At 46.4% G+C, this 16,949-nt stretch overlaps 1 protein-coding gene across 1 annotated transcript in view; it reads right to left on the bottom strand.

The window, feature by feature from the left end:
• Positions 1 to 4,329: 4,329 nt before the first annotated feature.
• The window catches only part of LOC146829734 (coiled-coil domain-containing protein 127-like), a 50,646-nt gene continuing 38,026 nt past the window's right edge, over positions 4,330 to 16,949 (bottom strand). The window contains exons 2-3 of the mRNA XM_085608455.1: positions 10,274 to 10,404; positions 4,330 to 4,778 (exon numbers count right to left, since the gene is read on the bottom strand). Coding sequence (XP_085464581.1) covers positions 4,339 to 4,778; positions 10,274 to 10,404 — 571 coding nt within the window. The 3' untranslated portion in view covers positions 4,330 to 4,338. The remainder of the gene's footprint in view (positions 4,779 to 10,273; positions 10,405 to 16,949) is intronic.

Here is a 16,949-nt window from a genome sequence, read left to right as displayed (position 1 = left end):
CCTTTGGACTTAGAAGAATTTTTGAAGAAAAAATGTCAAAGAAGGTAAAGTTCAGTGGGGCAAGCAGCTGGCGGTGCCCGAGGAGGAGGTGTCGTCATCAGGGAGTGGCTGGACGAGGTCCCGGTGAAGATTTCTTTGTTCAGACTTAGTTTCTTTTTTGGAAGCTGTACATCTCCAGCAGGACAAAGCTGCGAGTTCCACGAGGTCAGATATCCCTTCTGCGAGGACCCACTGAACAGGATTTGCTGCTGCGGATGAGAATCTAGCAGGAGCTGATGCAAAGTCAAGCCAAGCGTCTATGCACCTTGGATGGGTTGGATATAGTAGGTAGTTCCCGGTCTCCTCTCGATTCTCAGGGCACTTTTTAATCTGAATGTTTTCTATGTCCCACGGTTTGGTTTTGGGCTATCTGGGCATCTTTGGCAATACTTTCATGGTCCAGGACAGGAGGCATACCACTTGAGGAGTCAGGACTCACTAAGGCTGGGTCCAGATGCTGGTTCAAGTTGGTTGGAGGCTTTTCTGTTCCTGTGGCTCTGAAGAGGAGGTCAGCCAAATAACCCTTGAAGTCACTCTGGTGGTCTGGGGTTCAATCAGAAAAGCAGGTCTCGAGTAGCAGGGCTGTCCTCTGAGGGCAGAGGGTCAGCTTCAGGCAGCAAGGCAGTCCTCTTGAAGCAGTAAGGTAGTCCTCTGAAGTACATAGCAGGCCTCAAACAGCAGGGCTGTTCTCCGAGAGTCCTTTACAGGTCCAGAAGTAAACTGAACAGTGGGTTTAAGAGGTCTATTTTTTTAATACGTGGTGTCAGCTATCAAGTGGAAGAAATGTCAGGGGTTTACCACTCCCCCCTTCCCCACACACAGATAGTTCACAAATGTCCTGCCTCCCCGATCTGGACAAAGAATGTCTGGAGACAAAAAAGGCTAGTGTGAAGTGCTTTGTGTGCGTTCTCAGGTGTAAAGGCAAGTGGGACTGTGCACAGCTCCACCGCTCCCATCCTTCCAATACCCAGTCTACCTTTGTGTTACTGTTTGAGAGGAATACACGAAGGCCAACTGCCAACTACAGTCTTGTGACCCAGGATACAGGTACCAAATGGCTAGGACTAGAAAATGGCAGCTTTCTAAAAGTGGCATTTTAAGAATTGTGACTAAAAATCAGGCTATCATTAAAGAGGATTTTAAATTACAATTCCTCAGACATCAAACATGATATTTCTACCAATTTTCAAACAAAAGGTATCTCTTATTAAATGTAATAAGGCAACCCAATGTTATCTTTTGGGAGAAGTAGGCCTCATAGTATTGAAAGAACACATTTTTGAGTTTTTCACTACCAGGTAATGTAAAACTTAAAAGTACATGTCTAACTTTTTTAATGCAGTGCAACCCACCCTATGAGCTGTTTGGGGCTCCCCGTAGGAGTGGCATGTATCAAAAAGGGAGTTTTAGGCTTGGCAAAACGTTTATTTTGCTTCATCAAGTTAGCAGCTTTAAACTGTACAAGGCTGCAATGGCAGGCTTGAGATATGTTTAAAAGGGCTATTTAAGTGGGTGGCACAATAAGAGTTGCTGGCCCACTAGTAGCATTTAATGTATTGCCCATGGGTATATGGTATGCCACTTTACTAGGGACTTATGACTAAATTAAATATGCCAATCAGGGGTAAGCCAATTAAACCATGTTTCAGGGGGTGAGCACAAGCACTTTAGAAGTGTCTAGCAGTCCTAAGGCCAACAAAAGCAAATTCAGCAAAACAGGAGGGGAGAAACGTTTTGGGGAAGGCCACCCTAAGACTGACTGGTTGAACACTGCTACTGAGCTGTAAAGGGATAGATGGGTCAAACAGTGCAACGAGTTAGGGGGAGTTCAGGTAGTAGTTTGTGCGAGCTCTCCCAGGAGCATGAGATGACCTTGGAGGGCCTTCCTAAATACGGGTTCGGAGGAGAGTGTGAAAGTTTAGCAGCAGCATGGAGGTGCAGGACGTAGAGAGCAGGACGGTGGCTGAAGTGCTGATGTTTAGGAGGGAGAGGGATGCCAGATTCTGGACGAATGCAAAGTCCAGGGTCTGATGCTTGAACATGGCAAGCCTAGATTAAAGAACCCTATCAGCTGAGAGGGTGTCCTGGTGCTGTAGTAGGTGCAATAATAGCCTGACCTAGAGCTTGGGAGGGGACCTGGTCGAAGAGCCAGGTCTTCAGCTTCTTGTAGAACTCCAGGGTAGAGGAAGCGGCTCTGATGCATAGCAGCAGCAGATCGTTCCAGGCTTTATGCACGATGCAGAAGAAAGGCCAACCTCCTCTTATTGATCTGCGTATGCGCGGGATGTGTGCCAGTAAATGACCCAGCAGAGGTGTATTGTGGGTTTGTAAAAAGAGATTCATTTATGGAGGTAGATTGGGCCAATGTTGTGGAGTGCTTTGAAGGTGCGCCTGAGGAGCTTGAACTGGGCTCGTTTGTGTAGCGTGGAAGGTTGTCTGTGATCCTGGTTTCCAGGTTCTAAATGGTTTGAAGTCGTTGGATGAGTTTTTGGTTGAGTCCGGCATAGAGGGTGTTCCTGTGGTCCAGCTTGATTGTGATGAGGGTGTGGGTGATGGTTTTGAGGGACTCGTTAGGAGCCATTTGAAGATTGTTTTCAGCATCTTCAGAGTGTGGTAGCAGGAATCTGGGGCTTATTTGACTTGGGCGGTCCGGTTGAGTTTGCTATTGATGACAATCCAGAGGTTCTTGGTGTGGGAGGTACGGGCGGGTGTGGGTTAAAGTTCACCCAGCAACTAGGTGGGGTCCCATGGAGATGTGTTCTTCCTGAAGATCATGACTTCTCGGTGTGAAGTTTGAGACAGTTGGTCATTGTTAGTGGGATCATGAAAGTGTTGAAGGGGGTGGGGCTCAGTGAGGATCCTTGTGGTACACCAAGTCTGTGGCATCCGAAGAGTAGGGGTCCAAGCTAAACTGTGTCCTACCGGACATCGGGCCCTAGGATTTCAGATGGGGTGGGATAAGGTGTCGAATGCAGCGGAGAGGCCCAGAAGGATGAGGGGTCTCCTCTGTCCAAGATCATACGGATGTTGTCTGTGATTACGAAGGCTGTCTCCGTGCTGCGGTTTGGTCTGAAGCCAGATTGAGAGATGTCAAGGAGCTGGTGGTGATCACAGTAGTTTGTAAATTGTACACAAGGGAAATTTTATGAATTTATCTTGAGGCTTCAAAAGCGCACTGTGAAGACTGAGGTGGAGGGGGTTCTAGTACTAAAGTTAGTTAAGAATTAACGAGTTGTCAGAGGTCTCGGATGTTTGGCAGAAGAGGGGCTGCTGGATTCTCCATGTGCTGAGGAGGTGGAAGCACTTCAGTTAGGAGTTAGAAAGAGGTCAGTTTAATGTAAGATTAAAAGTGTGCACCCAAGTTCCTTGCTGAGGGCCAGGGTGGAGTTGATCTCATGGGGCAAGAGCCGCGTTATGCTCATTAGAGAATGTTAACCACAAGTTCCTGTTAGAATATGAAAGTGAGAGGTACAATGAATTCAGCTGAAGGAAAAAATGGCTTTTCTTGTTCAACGAGACGGACCGCTTGCTGCAGCTTCCCCATGGGGCTCATTGTTTCGGCTCTTGTGGAGAGACCATAATGTTTGGTCTGAGATGGGTCAACCACATCACATGTGCCCGGATAGCTCTACACCAACACTAGATAAAAGAGAAACCAAGATTCAAGACACTGGTCTTATTCAACTTGACACTCTTAGATATCGGTTCACGATGTCCCACCATGGCACCAACCCACGCGCTCAAGGTCGTGCACCCTCAATCTACTCACTATACACACAGCCATGTCTGGAGCATTCAGTGTAAGATCAACACACACTCAAAGTCTTACAATCTGGAATATCCACCTCACGTGGGAACTCCTGAAGCTCCAAAGATGAAGAAGTCTCACCTGTTCTGCTCGACATATTGTCAGGACACGCGTCTATTCACGACATCCAGCTCCTCGGGCCTACTTCAGATCATGCAGTGCCGGGTGGCTGGTTTCACATTCTTCTCCCCTTACTACTCTCAAGCCAGCTCCTCAAGACCAGACGGGGCCAACCTGGGCCTTCCTGCTGGTGGTGCCCCAGGTGCTGCAGCTTCATGCCTTAGAACTACTCCTTAAAACATTCATCTCTACAGTTACCTTCTCACAGTCCTCTTCCTGGGTGGATCAATACAACGTGAAACGAGTGTGAGCTGAGACACTTTCTTGTACAGGCTCATAAGACGCTGGCCAATGAATACATACTTTCTTTATACTCGTGAGTGAGAATGCACATAAAATCCTGAACAATATCAAACTGAACATTCTTGCACCTAAAATTTATTTTTCCCTAATATCCCATTCTCAATCTTTTTAAATTTCTGATTCTGCACAGACATTTCCCAATATTTCAAGTACAGCCACATCAGCTTGCCGTTCTTTCGCAGGTCTTTGTTCATCAGGTCAGCACAATGTGCGTCATTCCGAAAGATGTCCATCAGACCCGCTTTCAGCTGTAATTCTCGTGCGATCGGATCCGTGTCTGCTTGGTGCAGCAGGTTTTCCTCAATTCCTAATCTCCTTCCTTTGGGAAGTCTTACACTGCAGAAGATGTTCTGCCGTTCCATCAGTGCTTCCTCAACATCTGAGAGTAAATTTGTAGCCCTTCTTTGCCATTTCTGTTCCTTCGCCAGACATGCACGGTAGGTTTCCCGACCTGATTCTGCTTTTGCCTTCTCCACTTCTTTATGTGTATCCCGGGCCCAGATATAACCTATAAAAACAAAACAAAAGAAACAAACTTCAACAAAACGGATGACTAAAACAACCAAAATATATATCTTCCATGTCTCAGCTATAGCCAGAGCACCCTGGGACAGGCAAATGTACAGAATTGTAGAGTGCACCATCACACGGGAGGGTATCCTGGCGCTGAGCAGGTGTGAGTCTAGGTGCACAGAAAAGCCAGGTCTTCAACTTCTTGCCGAACTCAAGAAGTCAGGAGGAGGCTCTTATGTGTAGTGGCAGTCGATCCACACCTTAGGAGTGATGTAGGAGAAGGCTTGACCGCAAGATTTGGTTTTCCGTGCGCGACGGTTGTGTACAAGTGGAGTCCAGATGAACAGAGGTGTGTGGAAGGTTTGTGAAAGCAGATGCCTTTGCTGGGCCAGTGTTATATAGTGCCTTGAAAGTGTGGGTAAGGAGTTTGAATTGTGCTTGTTTGTGTATAGGGAGCCAGGGGAGCTCCTTCAGGTGTGGTGTGATGCAAGCATGGCCTGGGAGGTTCTGGCTGCAGAGTTCTGAATAATCTGCAGCAGTCCGTGAGTTTTTTGTGGATCCCGACATTCAGGGTGTTCTTGTAGTCTAATTTGCTTGTGACTAGGGCATGTGCGACAGTTTTTCGGGTGTTGATCGGGAGCCATTTTAAAACCTTCCTCCGTGTCCTAAGGGTACGGAGGCATGAAGCAGTGACGCCGTTAACATGGGCAGTCCCGTTGAGTGCGGTCAATGACGATCCCGAGGTTCTTGGCATGGGTTTTGGGTGTCGGTCCTAGCTCTGTTTTCCACCGGGTGGAGTCCCACGCTGAAGTGCTCTTCCCAAAAATCGCAATTTTTTTCTTATGTGGGTTCAGCTTAAGACAGTTCATCCAGTGGGTGACTTCAGTCATGCAGGTACTGAACTTGATCCGGGTACTATGCGTCTTATCTGTGAGGACGAGAATGTGCTCTGCCATCGGCGCAGGAGAGGACTTTGATGTCATGAGAGCAGATGAGGCTGACTGGAGGAATCATGTGTGTTGAAGAGAGTCGGGCTCAGTGAGGATCCTTGTGGAACTCTGCAAAAGAGGTCGCGGGCATTCCTAGCTGGCACCGTACACCTCGGTGACTGACTAGGTCCTTCTAGTCATTAAAAAGCAGATCATCGGAGAGCGTGTCCTTGGATTCAGATGTCGTGAGAGACCATATCAAATGCTGCAGAGAGTTCCAGAGAGCTGCAGGGTCTCCTTTGTCCAGAGTCATGAGTATGTAATCCGTGGCAGTGATGAGAGCAATTTTCTTTTGGGTCTGAAAACATACTGAGTGCTTTGGAGAAGTTAGTGGTCGTTAAGTTATTCAGAGAGGCTACTGTTGATGATTTTACAACAAGCTAAACAACACATCTGCACCTCTATGCGGCAGAATAGTAATTGGGGATTTATGGTGCACTTTTACTGTGCTGGTTGTATGTGTATAGTTGCCAGACTTGGCATCCTTAGTCTGGTTTGCAGCCTAACCTTTTGCCTTCAACCCTCCTGTTTGGCTGACTCCGTTTTTGATGACTTTAGGACTCTGTGCACTTTAGCACTGTTAACCAGTGCTAAAGTGCTTGCGCTCTCTGCTTAAAACATGGTAGCATTGGCTTACACCCAACTGGCATATCTAATTTACTTATAAGTCCCTAGTAAAGTTGTATCACACATAACCAGTGTCTGTCAGTTAAATACGACTAGTGGGCCTACAGTATCGATAGTATTACCTACTTAAGTTGCCCTTTCAAGCAAGTCTCAGGTATGCCATTGCAGCCTGTGTGTACAGTTTTAAAGTGCCAATTTAACTTGGCAAAATAAACTTTTGTCAGGCCAAAACCTTTCTTTTTAATACATGTAAGTTACCCCTAGGGTAGGCTCTGGATAACCTAGAGGGTAGGGTGCAGTATATTTAAAAAGTTACAAACTCTGAAATTAGTTTTTCACTACTGCAAGTCCTACCTGTCCCATAGGATAGCAATGGAGTTACATTATTACATTTAATAAGTGGTAATTTCCAAGTGGGAGCAGGTACGAGTTTATGTTTCGTGTATTTGGAATTGTAATGAAAAATCCTTACTCAGCCTGTCTAAGTCACATGACTGGGTGTAGTTAACAGCTGGGCTTTGTGTATTTCTCTTAGACAGCTACACACAATAGAGAGCTTAAAGGTTCCTGGATGGGACATCACTGGCAGGATGGGAGGACGGAGCAGGACACAGCCCTACTTACACTTGAATAGTCTGTGTCCTGCCTGCACACAAAGGGCTGCATACCCCCCTGTAATTAGTCTAGAGCCAGGACAGGGAAGGCAGGATGCCTGTGGACTTCAAAGGGAAACCTCTTGAGGCTTCTCCCACTTCAAAGGGAGGCCCAGGTATAAATACTGGACCCCAGACACCAACTCTTCACTACACTTCTGGATCCATAGAGACTCTGTCAGGAAGAAGGACTGCTGTGCTGCTTAAAGGACTGCCAGTCTGCTGGACTGCTGCCATGACTTGCTGCCCTCTTGCCTGGGTGAGAAGGACTAGACCGGCATCTGTTGAAACTAGGAGCCCAGCATGACTCAAAGTTCTAGTTGGCTGGCATCCTGACTAGAGCCTCAGAGTCAGAAGGCTCCAACAACTTTGAACCCAGCACCTGTACTCTGCCATCTGTGAGTCCTACCCTGCCAAGTGGTGCCACCCCAGTCCTGGACCCTTAGAAGTGGGCTGGAAGATGATCTGCTAGCCGTCACCTCTCCTGCCTGGCGAAATCCCGGGTAGAATTGATGCATCGCCTCTGCTGCAAGGATTCTCCCAGAGCAAGGACTCTTCATTGACCTCTCTCAGCCTGCATTGGAACGGTCACTGTGCAAAGCTTCACCGATGCAGGCCCCCGCATTGCAAATCTCTCGTCGACAATACAGGTTCTTGCATCGCAGCCTTGCAGCTCTTCGGAATGGACACATCATGTGCCTCGGATCCAGGACGCAGCCTCGACGCCGGACTTCGCATCGCTAGCCCTCATCCACAGGATCCTCAACGACGACCCAGGACCGTGCATCGCAGCTCTTCGGAACCGACGCATCTTTGATTTGGGACCTCACAATACTCATCAACCAGGACTTAAGGTACTCTTGTTGAGGGGGTCTAACTGGGTCCCTGTAGACGGCCCGCACTCCATTGTGGTAGGCTTGGACTTGTGAGTTTGACCAGGTCTGGTGCAACCAGATATCCACAGTGGGCGCTTTGTGCTTTTTGGAGCTATAGTCAATGAAATCTTGATCTGTGCCAAGCTACCAGAGGGTTGAGCACAGGTTAATTTGGGGTTTGCTTGTGAATCACCTCTACAAAAATTGTGGCGGCTGCTGCTTGAGTAGGGTTTCACTCACCCTCCACCAGTAACCCCATTTTTTTACAGTAGTGTTCTGTCTTATGTGTTGAGTAAAGAGTTTGTGAGTGAAAGCCTAACTTCCTAACTTTACTTTGGAAAATGGATCTCAAACTGCCACAATGATCCTTCCTTGATAGTGACTGGGTGTGCACTCTGCCGACTCAACACTGGACAGTTTTCAGAGGAAGAAGGCAAGAGCAAGTATGAAACACTTTAAAAGTCCCTTCAGTGTTGAGGACAGCTCTAAGTCTACTTTGACTGGCAGATGCCAGTCATCCACATCTTGAAGTGCTCTGAACATAGGCTGCAGGTATTCAGAAATAATTTAAGGTTTTCTCATGTACATTTGGCCACATTACTAACTAAAGTCTTTTGTTGTGTAAGAAAATCCAGAGAAACGATCAGTGCTCCGACTCGACTGTAAAGAGACCTTTCAGTCTGCAATACCAGCCCTAGTGGGAAGCGTTCACCAAAATTAGAGGGTTGCCGTCACCTCCTGTGAGCCAGAGTTCCCACCGCAACTTGATAACTAGTTCTAGTGGGAGGCATTCACCAACATTAGAGGGTTGGCATCACCTCCAGTGTGCCAGAGTTCTCACCACGATCTGATCACTCGAAGATCCTTGAGGGTCAGGCAGGTGTAAAATGGTGACAATATCTTCTGAAGTACTCTCAACATTGTAAAACAACCTCCAAGTTATTTCTTCTTGAGAAGGTTTTCTTTTAGGTGCTTTGAGCTGTGACACCACATGCACTGCTGCATGACAGTATGCCCTGTGATCCATTGACTGGTCGCGAAGGTCTCTGAGGCTGGCGTGTTTCTGGTAAAAGCAGTCAAAGCTGATGGAATCAGTAGTACTCATCCTCCCTCCACACCATCAGGTCACCAGCTGATCCTATCCTTCACCTGCCCTCCACACCATCAGATCACCAGCAGATAACACCTTCAACTGCCCTCCACACCATCGGGGCACCAGCAGATCTCAGCCTTCATGCTCACTCTACACCATCAGGTCACCAGCTGATGCTATCCTTCACCTGCCCTCCACACCATCAGGGCACCAGCAGATCACAGCCTTCATGCTCACTCTACACCATCAGGTCACCAACAGATCACAACCATCATCGTCCCTCCACACAATCAGTTCACCAGCAGATCACAACCTTCAACTGCCCTCCACACCATCAGGGCACCAGCAGATCACAGCCTTCATGCTCACTCTACACCATCAGGTCACCAGCTGATGCTATCCTTCACCTGCCCTCCACACCATCAGGTCACTAGCAGATCACAACCATCATCGTCCCTCCACACAATCAGGTCACCAGCAGATTCCAACCTTCAACTGCCCTCCACACCATCAGGGCACCAGCAGATCACAGCCTTCATGCTCACTCTACACCATCAGGTCACCAGCTGATGCTATCCTTCACCTGCCCTCCACACCATCAGGTCACCAGCAGATCACAACCTTCAACTGCCCTCCACACCATCAGGGCACCCGCAGATCACAGCCTTCATGCTCACTCCACCCCATCAGGTCACCAACAGATCACACTGTTCACTCTCCAGTCACACAATCAGGTCACCAGCAGATCACAGTCATCATCTTCCCTTCACACCATCATGTCGCAGCGCTCACTCTCCATTTGCACCATCAGATCACCAGCAGATCATGGCGTTCACTCTCCTGCCTCACCATTAAGTCACCAGCAGATCACAGCCTTCACCTTCCCTCCACACCATCGGGTCACCAGCAGATAACAGCCTTCACTCTCTAGCCACACAAACAAGTTACCAGCAAACTACAGCCTTCATGCTCGCTCCACACCATCAGATCACCAGAAGATCACAGCGCTCACTCTCCATCTGGACCATCAGGTCACCAGCAGATCAGACCGTTTACTCTCCAGCCACACAAACAAGTCACCAGCAGATCACAGCCTTCACTCACCATCTGGACCATTGAATCCCACTAAAGAATTTCTTTTTCTCATCTTGGATTTGTGATCTGATTTCAGATGGTCTGAAGTTCATACATGGCACATGCTACTACATAGGAAGTGTCATGTTTAAGCACATGTTTAAAATAAAGAAACTTACGAAACACAGCCAGGCTCAGCATGGGCACCAGGAGTGCATAATTCCATCTGCTGCCATCGCCTTGGTCACCCCTGGGGTTGGGATCGATATTCCACTGGGGAGGGTCATTTAAATTATTCATGGTGATCCACCTAGGAATAAACCAACACAACAAGCCATTAGGAGCAAACAATACAAAGGCAGAATTTTCTCAAGATACAGAACACAAAGCATATGAACATCTGCATCACTGCATGTACAGACAAAAGTCATCTTAAAGCTGTGTCGTCCTGCTCGGTTTGTTTTTTTCTAGCTAGGTCTAGGTTTTTACCCCAATTGAACTCAACAATCTGTTAGTTCACTGGAGGTCTCCACATGCCCGCACTTTCATTTCTTCCGCAATGCAGTACTTACATGGAGAACACCTACATTGTTCCATCATTCTGTCAGTGGGCAGCTACTGTAGGCTATGATGTGAATAATGATGCTAGCAGAAGAATTATACCACCTGTGCCCCTGCCAGGAGGTTGCCTATTGAGGTCTGTCTGGTAAAGGTATGTCTAGTGTCCAAGCCATCATCTCCTATCTGGTAAAGCCCTGTACAGTCCCCCATACCTAGGGTCCCTTGCCTGTTATCATGTATGGCACATGGGTCTAGTGTGTGCATGCTCCACTACCTGGAGGAAATGGAGGCGTCCACTCGTGCAACCAGTGCATGGCTGTACAAGATGCGGTTCCTTCGTAGGATTCCATTGGTCGAGGATATGAAATCTGGTTCCTTGGGTCACAGGACAGTCATAGTCTGGGCCTAGGTTCCATAGGAAAAGCATTTTTTGACTTGCCTATAACTGTCGCCATTTGATGAATCTTCACGAAATTATCCCCCAAAAAAGTGCCAGTGATTGTTGTGCTTGGAAAGACTCGGAGTGATCTGTCAAGCGGGGGCCGAGAAAACATAGGGCGGGTGTCATAAAACGTGCGTGTCCCATGTTAATTCTCATAAGTATTTTAGACACGACTACAGCCCGAACCACAGAACGGAATTACACTGAATTTGACAGAAAGGTAGCTGTTGGTCCAGTAAGCGACCTTTTTGTAAAACTGGTCTAAATCCTTTCAGTATTTTGGAAGATATTAAAGAAAAAACAAATTTGGATATCTAGGGATGCGAAGGCTCCGCAAACCCTCCTGATCCTGTGCTGAAATTGGATTGGCTGCCAACACTTCGCCCAAGAAGTACTGGCAGTCATCTCAGGACTCTGCGTCAGCCAAGTCCCTGAAAAAAATGTTTAAATAAAAAAAAAGAGGGTGAGGGAAACTGTGGTCCAGGGGTCCCACAAAGACCCCGACAGGGCAAAAAAGCATTTTTGTAAAAATATTTCTCCGCGGCTCCAGTGAAAATTTACAAAAATAAACTAAAGGTCGGCTCCTGCTATGTCCCGGGGTGCCCGAACCCAGGACACAGCTGTTTGCTTTTGCTTGGCGGGAGCTGACTGGTCCCGTCAAGTAAAAGCAGACACTCCACTCTCAGCTATAGTGTCTTTTGTTCAAAGTGAGGATATATTCTAGGCAGGGCCTGCCCTCTTGTCTGTCTCTGGTTACTGCTTCATGGAGGCTGATGGCAGCCAGGCAGAGATGAGGATGATGATAAATGTATAAAGCGTGACTAATACCCGGAGGTGTCTAGGCGCCGCCCTCAAACATACAGATCTGGATGGAATAGATTAGGACTCACTTCAAAAAGGCAGGTTTTTAGGCCCTTTCTAAATTTCAGCAGATTGGTTTCTTTTTTTAGTGAGGTTGGCTGAGAATTCCAGAGTTCGGTTGTAGTAACGGAGAAACTCCTGCCACCCCACTTGGCCCTGCTTACTCTAGGGACAACAAGGTTTCTGTGCTCAGCTGACCTAAGGGATCTTGCTGGAGTGTATGGCTTAAGAAAACTTGCCAACTGCTCTGGCCCAAGTTTGTTCAGAGCTTTAAAAGCTATGCAGAGCGATTTAAACGGGATCCGTTTTGCCACCGGCAGCCAGTGCAGTTGGGACGGGGCCTTGGAAGCAGAATCGAATCTGGGGGTCCTAGGAGCACTCTTGCGGCTGCATTTTGTGCAATGCGTAGCTTTTGGATACGGCGTTTTGAGGCGCTGGTAAAAAGGGCATTGCGGTAATCCAATCTGGATGATATGAGTGCGGATACCCCGGCATTTCTAAGATCCATAATTTGAAGGGAGTACTGTCCTCCAGATTTTGAGGATGAAGAAGGAAGTGATGTAATTAGTTTTTCCTTCAAAAGATAATTGTGTGTCGCAGATAACTCCCAACTTTTTGGCTTCACACGCTGGCTTTGGCAGAGGGCCAAGCTGGGCCGGCCACCAGCACACACACTTTACAGACACTTCACACGTCATGGTTTCCATGCGTTGGATGCTGCTGCTTGGAGGTCGCCCCGTTGCTTTGTGTGGGGGCGTAGTCCTTGTGAAAGGGAAGAACGCCGTCACTCACAGTTAAGTTAGTCAATGGCCTCATGCTGTAGGGAGTCGAAGAAAAATGTGACCCACACTCCAACAGACCAATAGAGGACAATGGCGTGCTGAAAGCGCTTACACGCAAGCACAGTCTGCACAGTTTCAGTAAAATCAAAAGCTCTTGGCCAAACAAAGACCAGATACAGTTACACATTTATAGGAGGAAAACATATAAACGATTTAGAAAAAGTAAAACGCACTTTAAAATTTTCCTTTTCAAGTGTGTGTGAGTGCATTCTTTTTAGGTCGAGCCTGTAGCGCATGCGCTGTTCTGAAAGGCATGCTTTATTGGAGTATGGACTTGAAGCACTGCCTAGTCTCCGCCCACATTTGCCATTGGCTTGTGTCACTGTCCTTTATAAATACTGGCTTCTGATTCGTACATAGGCTTGTTAGTCCCTCCATAGTCCCACCTTGTCTACATTTGTAACCTCCCATGAGGGCTGGCCCTTTTACTTCTGTTGTTACACGGTATGTCTTATTTAGTCTGTATTTTCTTTAATGAGTTTCTCCAACTGCAGGCACAACATGCTCTACTGCAACATTCAACATCCAGTGTGCCATGCATGGTTTCACTTTCCAAGCAGCCCGGGACAATGGCGGCCGCTTGTTTAAAATGCAATAGGTCTCGCATTTACAAGAGTTTGCGCTATAGGCATTGTAAAGTACAATGCGCCTTTTATTTGTGTGTTAATTGTCAAAACAGATAAATAAATCACATTGTCATTTACAACGCCAATAGCTTCAACTCTCGCAAAAGCGAGACCTACTGCATCGCCGATGCTTCTTTTAAAGTACTTATGCATTCAAAAGGCCACATCTGTTCAAACCTCAGGTATCATGTCCCACATAATGGACTTGAATGCAGTGCCTCATTTGCAGTAAGTATATTCTGCAACAACAAGGGAACCCAAGAGAAGTCGACCAGGGACCTTGGGAGACAATTGTTTTCAACAACAGTAGTCCCCAGAAAATGAAATGGAAACCAAAGGAATGGATATAGACTCAATCGTAGCTATATTTAGTGGACTTGTCCAGCCGGACAGAGGTCTAATATTTACTTGTAGGTTTAGGATATAGTCATACAAAACAATACATAAAATGGGACACACTCCTGTGTCCTTCTTAGCCAGTAGAGTACATAAACAAGGAAGAAAACTAACAACAGGGGGTTCAGGCAAAGCTTTTCCGATTTGTTACACAAGGAGAATATACAGTCTTACAAGAACAAATCATTACAAAACACCTTTACAGCGGAATGAACAAAAGGTTTTTTGCGTATAAGGTGTTTTAGGGTGTCGACGGCGTTTCGATCCGTTTGAAGGATGAGCGGATCATCATCAGGACTTAAATAACATGCCTGTTAAATAGAGCCTCAATAGCCGCAATTCCAGAATGGGGGAACTTGGGCGAGGAGACAAGGGCTGCTATAATGGCGGCTCCAGATATGATGAATTTCAGCTCGGATACGGGGGAAGTCGCCTTCGCGTACTCCAACGGCTCAGTCGCCAGTATGTTGCAGGGAAGTTGCTGAATAGCAGGATTCTTCCGGTTGTGATTCCGAGTTTATGTATTGTTTTGTATGATTATATCCTAAACCTACAAGTAAATATCAGACCTCTATCCGGCTGGACAAATCCACTAAATATAGCTACAATTGAGTCTATATTCATTCCTTTGGTTTCCATTTCACTTTCTGGGGACCACTGTTGTTGAAATCATTTGGAGTAAGAGCCCAAAATATCGGTCAGGAGTCTACTGCCGACTGAAGGTACAGGGGAGGAGACGGGCATCTACCGCACTGTGGGAGCCGGTCTCCTCTGCTTCGGTCTCCTCTGGAACTTTTCTCCTCTGTATCTTTCCCTTTTTTTCCTGTCTGTCCCCATCATTGTTCTTCTCATTTTCCCTGCCTTTAGCTCTTTCTTTCCTCTCTTTTCCTCTTTGTATCAAACTCTTTCCTCTTCTTCGTTCCCAGCGTTCCACATCTACCTTTTCCTCTCTTCTTCGTATCTCTCTCATCCCTTCACATATTTTCCTATCTGTCTCTCTCATTTTCTTTGCCCCTCTTCCTTTCTCGCCTCCTCTCTCCTTATCTATTTGAATACTTTTCACTCTCTAGCTCTTTTTCACTCTACCCATACCTGTTTACCTCTCTTATTCCCCTCTGACCCTATCTCGTTCTCCCTCTCTAGTTTCTCGCCTATCTGTCTCTCTTTCTCCCTCTCATTTTCTCCTCTTTTCCGGTCTCTTTCTCTTCTCCTCCGTCTCCATCTTGTTCTCCATCAAATTCCTCACCTGCCTTGTTGTCTCTCTCATTTTTCTCTTCTTACCCCATCTTTCTCCCTCTTTTCTTCTCTGCCCCTATCTCTTTCTTCCTCTCTTTTCTCCTGCCCTCCCTCTAGTTTCTCACTTGTCTATTTCGCCCTCTCTTTTCTCCTCTGCCCCTAGCTCTTTCTCCCTCTCTTTTCTCCTCTGCCCCTAGCTCTTTCTCCCTCTCTTTTCTCCTCTGCCCCTAGCTATTTCTCCCTCTCTTTTCTCCTCTGACCCTATCTCTTTCTCCCGCTCTTCTCCTCTAGGCATATCTCTTTCCCCCTCTGCCCCTCTATTTCTCCCTTTCTTTCTCTTTCTGACCCTACATTATGTTCAAGTTCCTGTCCCTATCATGATCCTTCTAATTTCCGCTCTGTCTCTGCCAACTTTTTCCTCATCTGTCTCCCCCTTTCCTCTTCCCCGGTACCCCATATTCCTCCCCTCTCTCCATCTCCTTTCCCCTCTCTTCGTCCATGTCTGCACCTGCCTTCTCGCTTCGCCTCAAGATCTCTAATTTTTCCAAGCCTCTCTCCTTCTCTTCTTCCCTCTGCCCCTGTAGTGTATGAAACTCCTGTATGGCGTGAGATATTATACAGGATTCAGGCCCTGTAATATGAATGTATGAAACTCCTGTACAGGATGCGTGTCCTGTAATGCGAATGAATGTAACTCCTGTATAGAGTGAGATATTGTACAGGCTGCGTGTCCTGTAATGTGAATGTATGAAACTCCTGAATGAGTGAGATATTGTACAGGATCTGGGTTCTGTAATATGAATGTAATGTATGAAACTCCTGTACAGGATGTGTGTCCTGAATGCGAATGTATGAAACTCCTGTATGGAGTGAGATATTGTACAGGATCTGGGTTCTGTAATATGAATGTATGAAATTCCTGTACAGAATGTGTGTCCTGTAATGCGAATGTACGAAACTCCTGTATAGAATGAGATATTGTACAGGAAGCGTGTCCTGTAATGCGAATGTATGAAACTCCTGTATAGAGTGAGATATTGTACAGGATGCGTGTCCTGTAATGCGAATGTATGAAACTCCTGTATAGAGTGAGTTATTGTACAGGATGCGTGTTCTGTAATGCGAAAGTATGAAACTCCTGTATAGAGTGAGATATTGTACAGGATGCGTGTTCTGTAATGCGAAAGTATGAAACTCCTGTATAGAGTGAGAGAATGTACAAGATGCGTGTCCTGTAATGCGAATGTATGAAACTCCTATATAGAGAGGTATTGTACAAGATGCGTGTCCTGTATGGCGAATTTATGAAACTCCTGTATGGAGAGAGATATTGTACAGGATGCGTGTCCTGTAATGCGAATGTATGAAACTCCTGTATGGAGTGAGATATTGTACAGGATCTGGGTTCTGTAATATGAATGTATGAAACTCCTGTACAGGATGCGTGTCCTGTAAAACGAATGTACGAAACTCCTGTACGGCAAGTCAAGTCAGTTACCTGTATTTCGGCATTACGGCATAAAAGACCAACAAACAGATTAAAAACATATAAACTGTGCAATGAATAATAAAAAAGTATTATCCTATACTAACGCGTTATCCTTCTTTTCCTTAATAGCAATAGAAGAATACAAACTTTTCGAAACATAACAAGCATTGAAAATGCAATAGGTCTCGCCTTTGATTAAGTGAAAGCCATTTGCTTTGCTAATGGTATTGTATATCAAAGCAAATGGCTTTAACTTAATGAAAGGCGAGACCTATTGCATTTTTAATGCTTGTTTTCCCTTGGGGAAACTTCCAGAACACCCCTTGATAGAGATATTCAAATATCTGAAGAATATAAATAAAGATTTAAACACATGCATTGTTCAGATGAGTGATGTCAGCA

Source organism: Triturus cristatus, chromosome 5_2 (assembly GCF_964204655.1).
Source record: "Triturus cristatus chromosome 5_2, aTriCri1.1, whole genome shotgun sequence".
Classification (NCBI taxonomy): Eukaryota; Metazoa; Chordata; class Amphibia; order Caudata; family Salamandridae; genus Triturus; species Triturus cristatus.
This window is presented reverse-complemented; position numbering and strand designations above follow the sequence as displayed.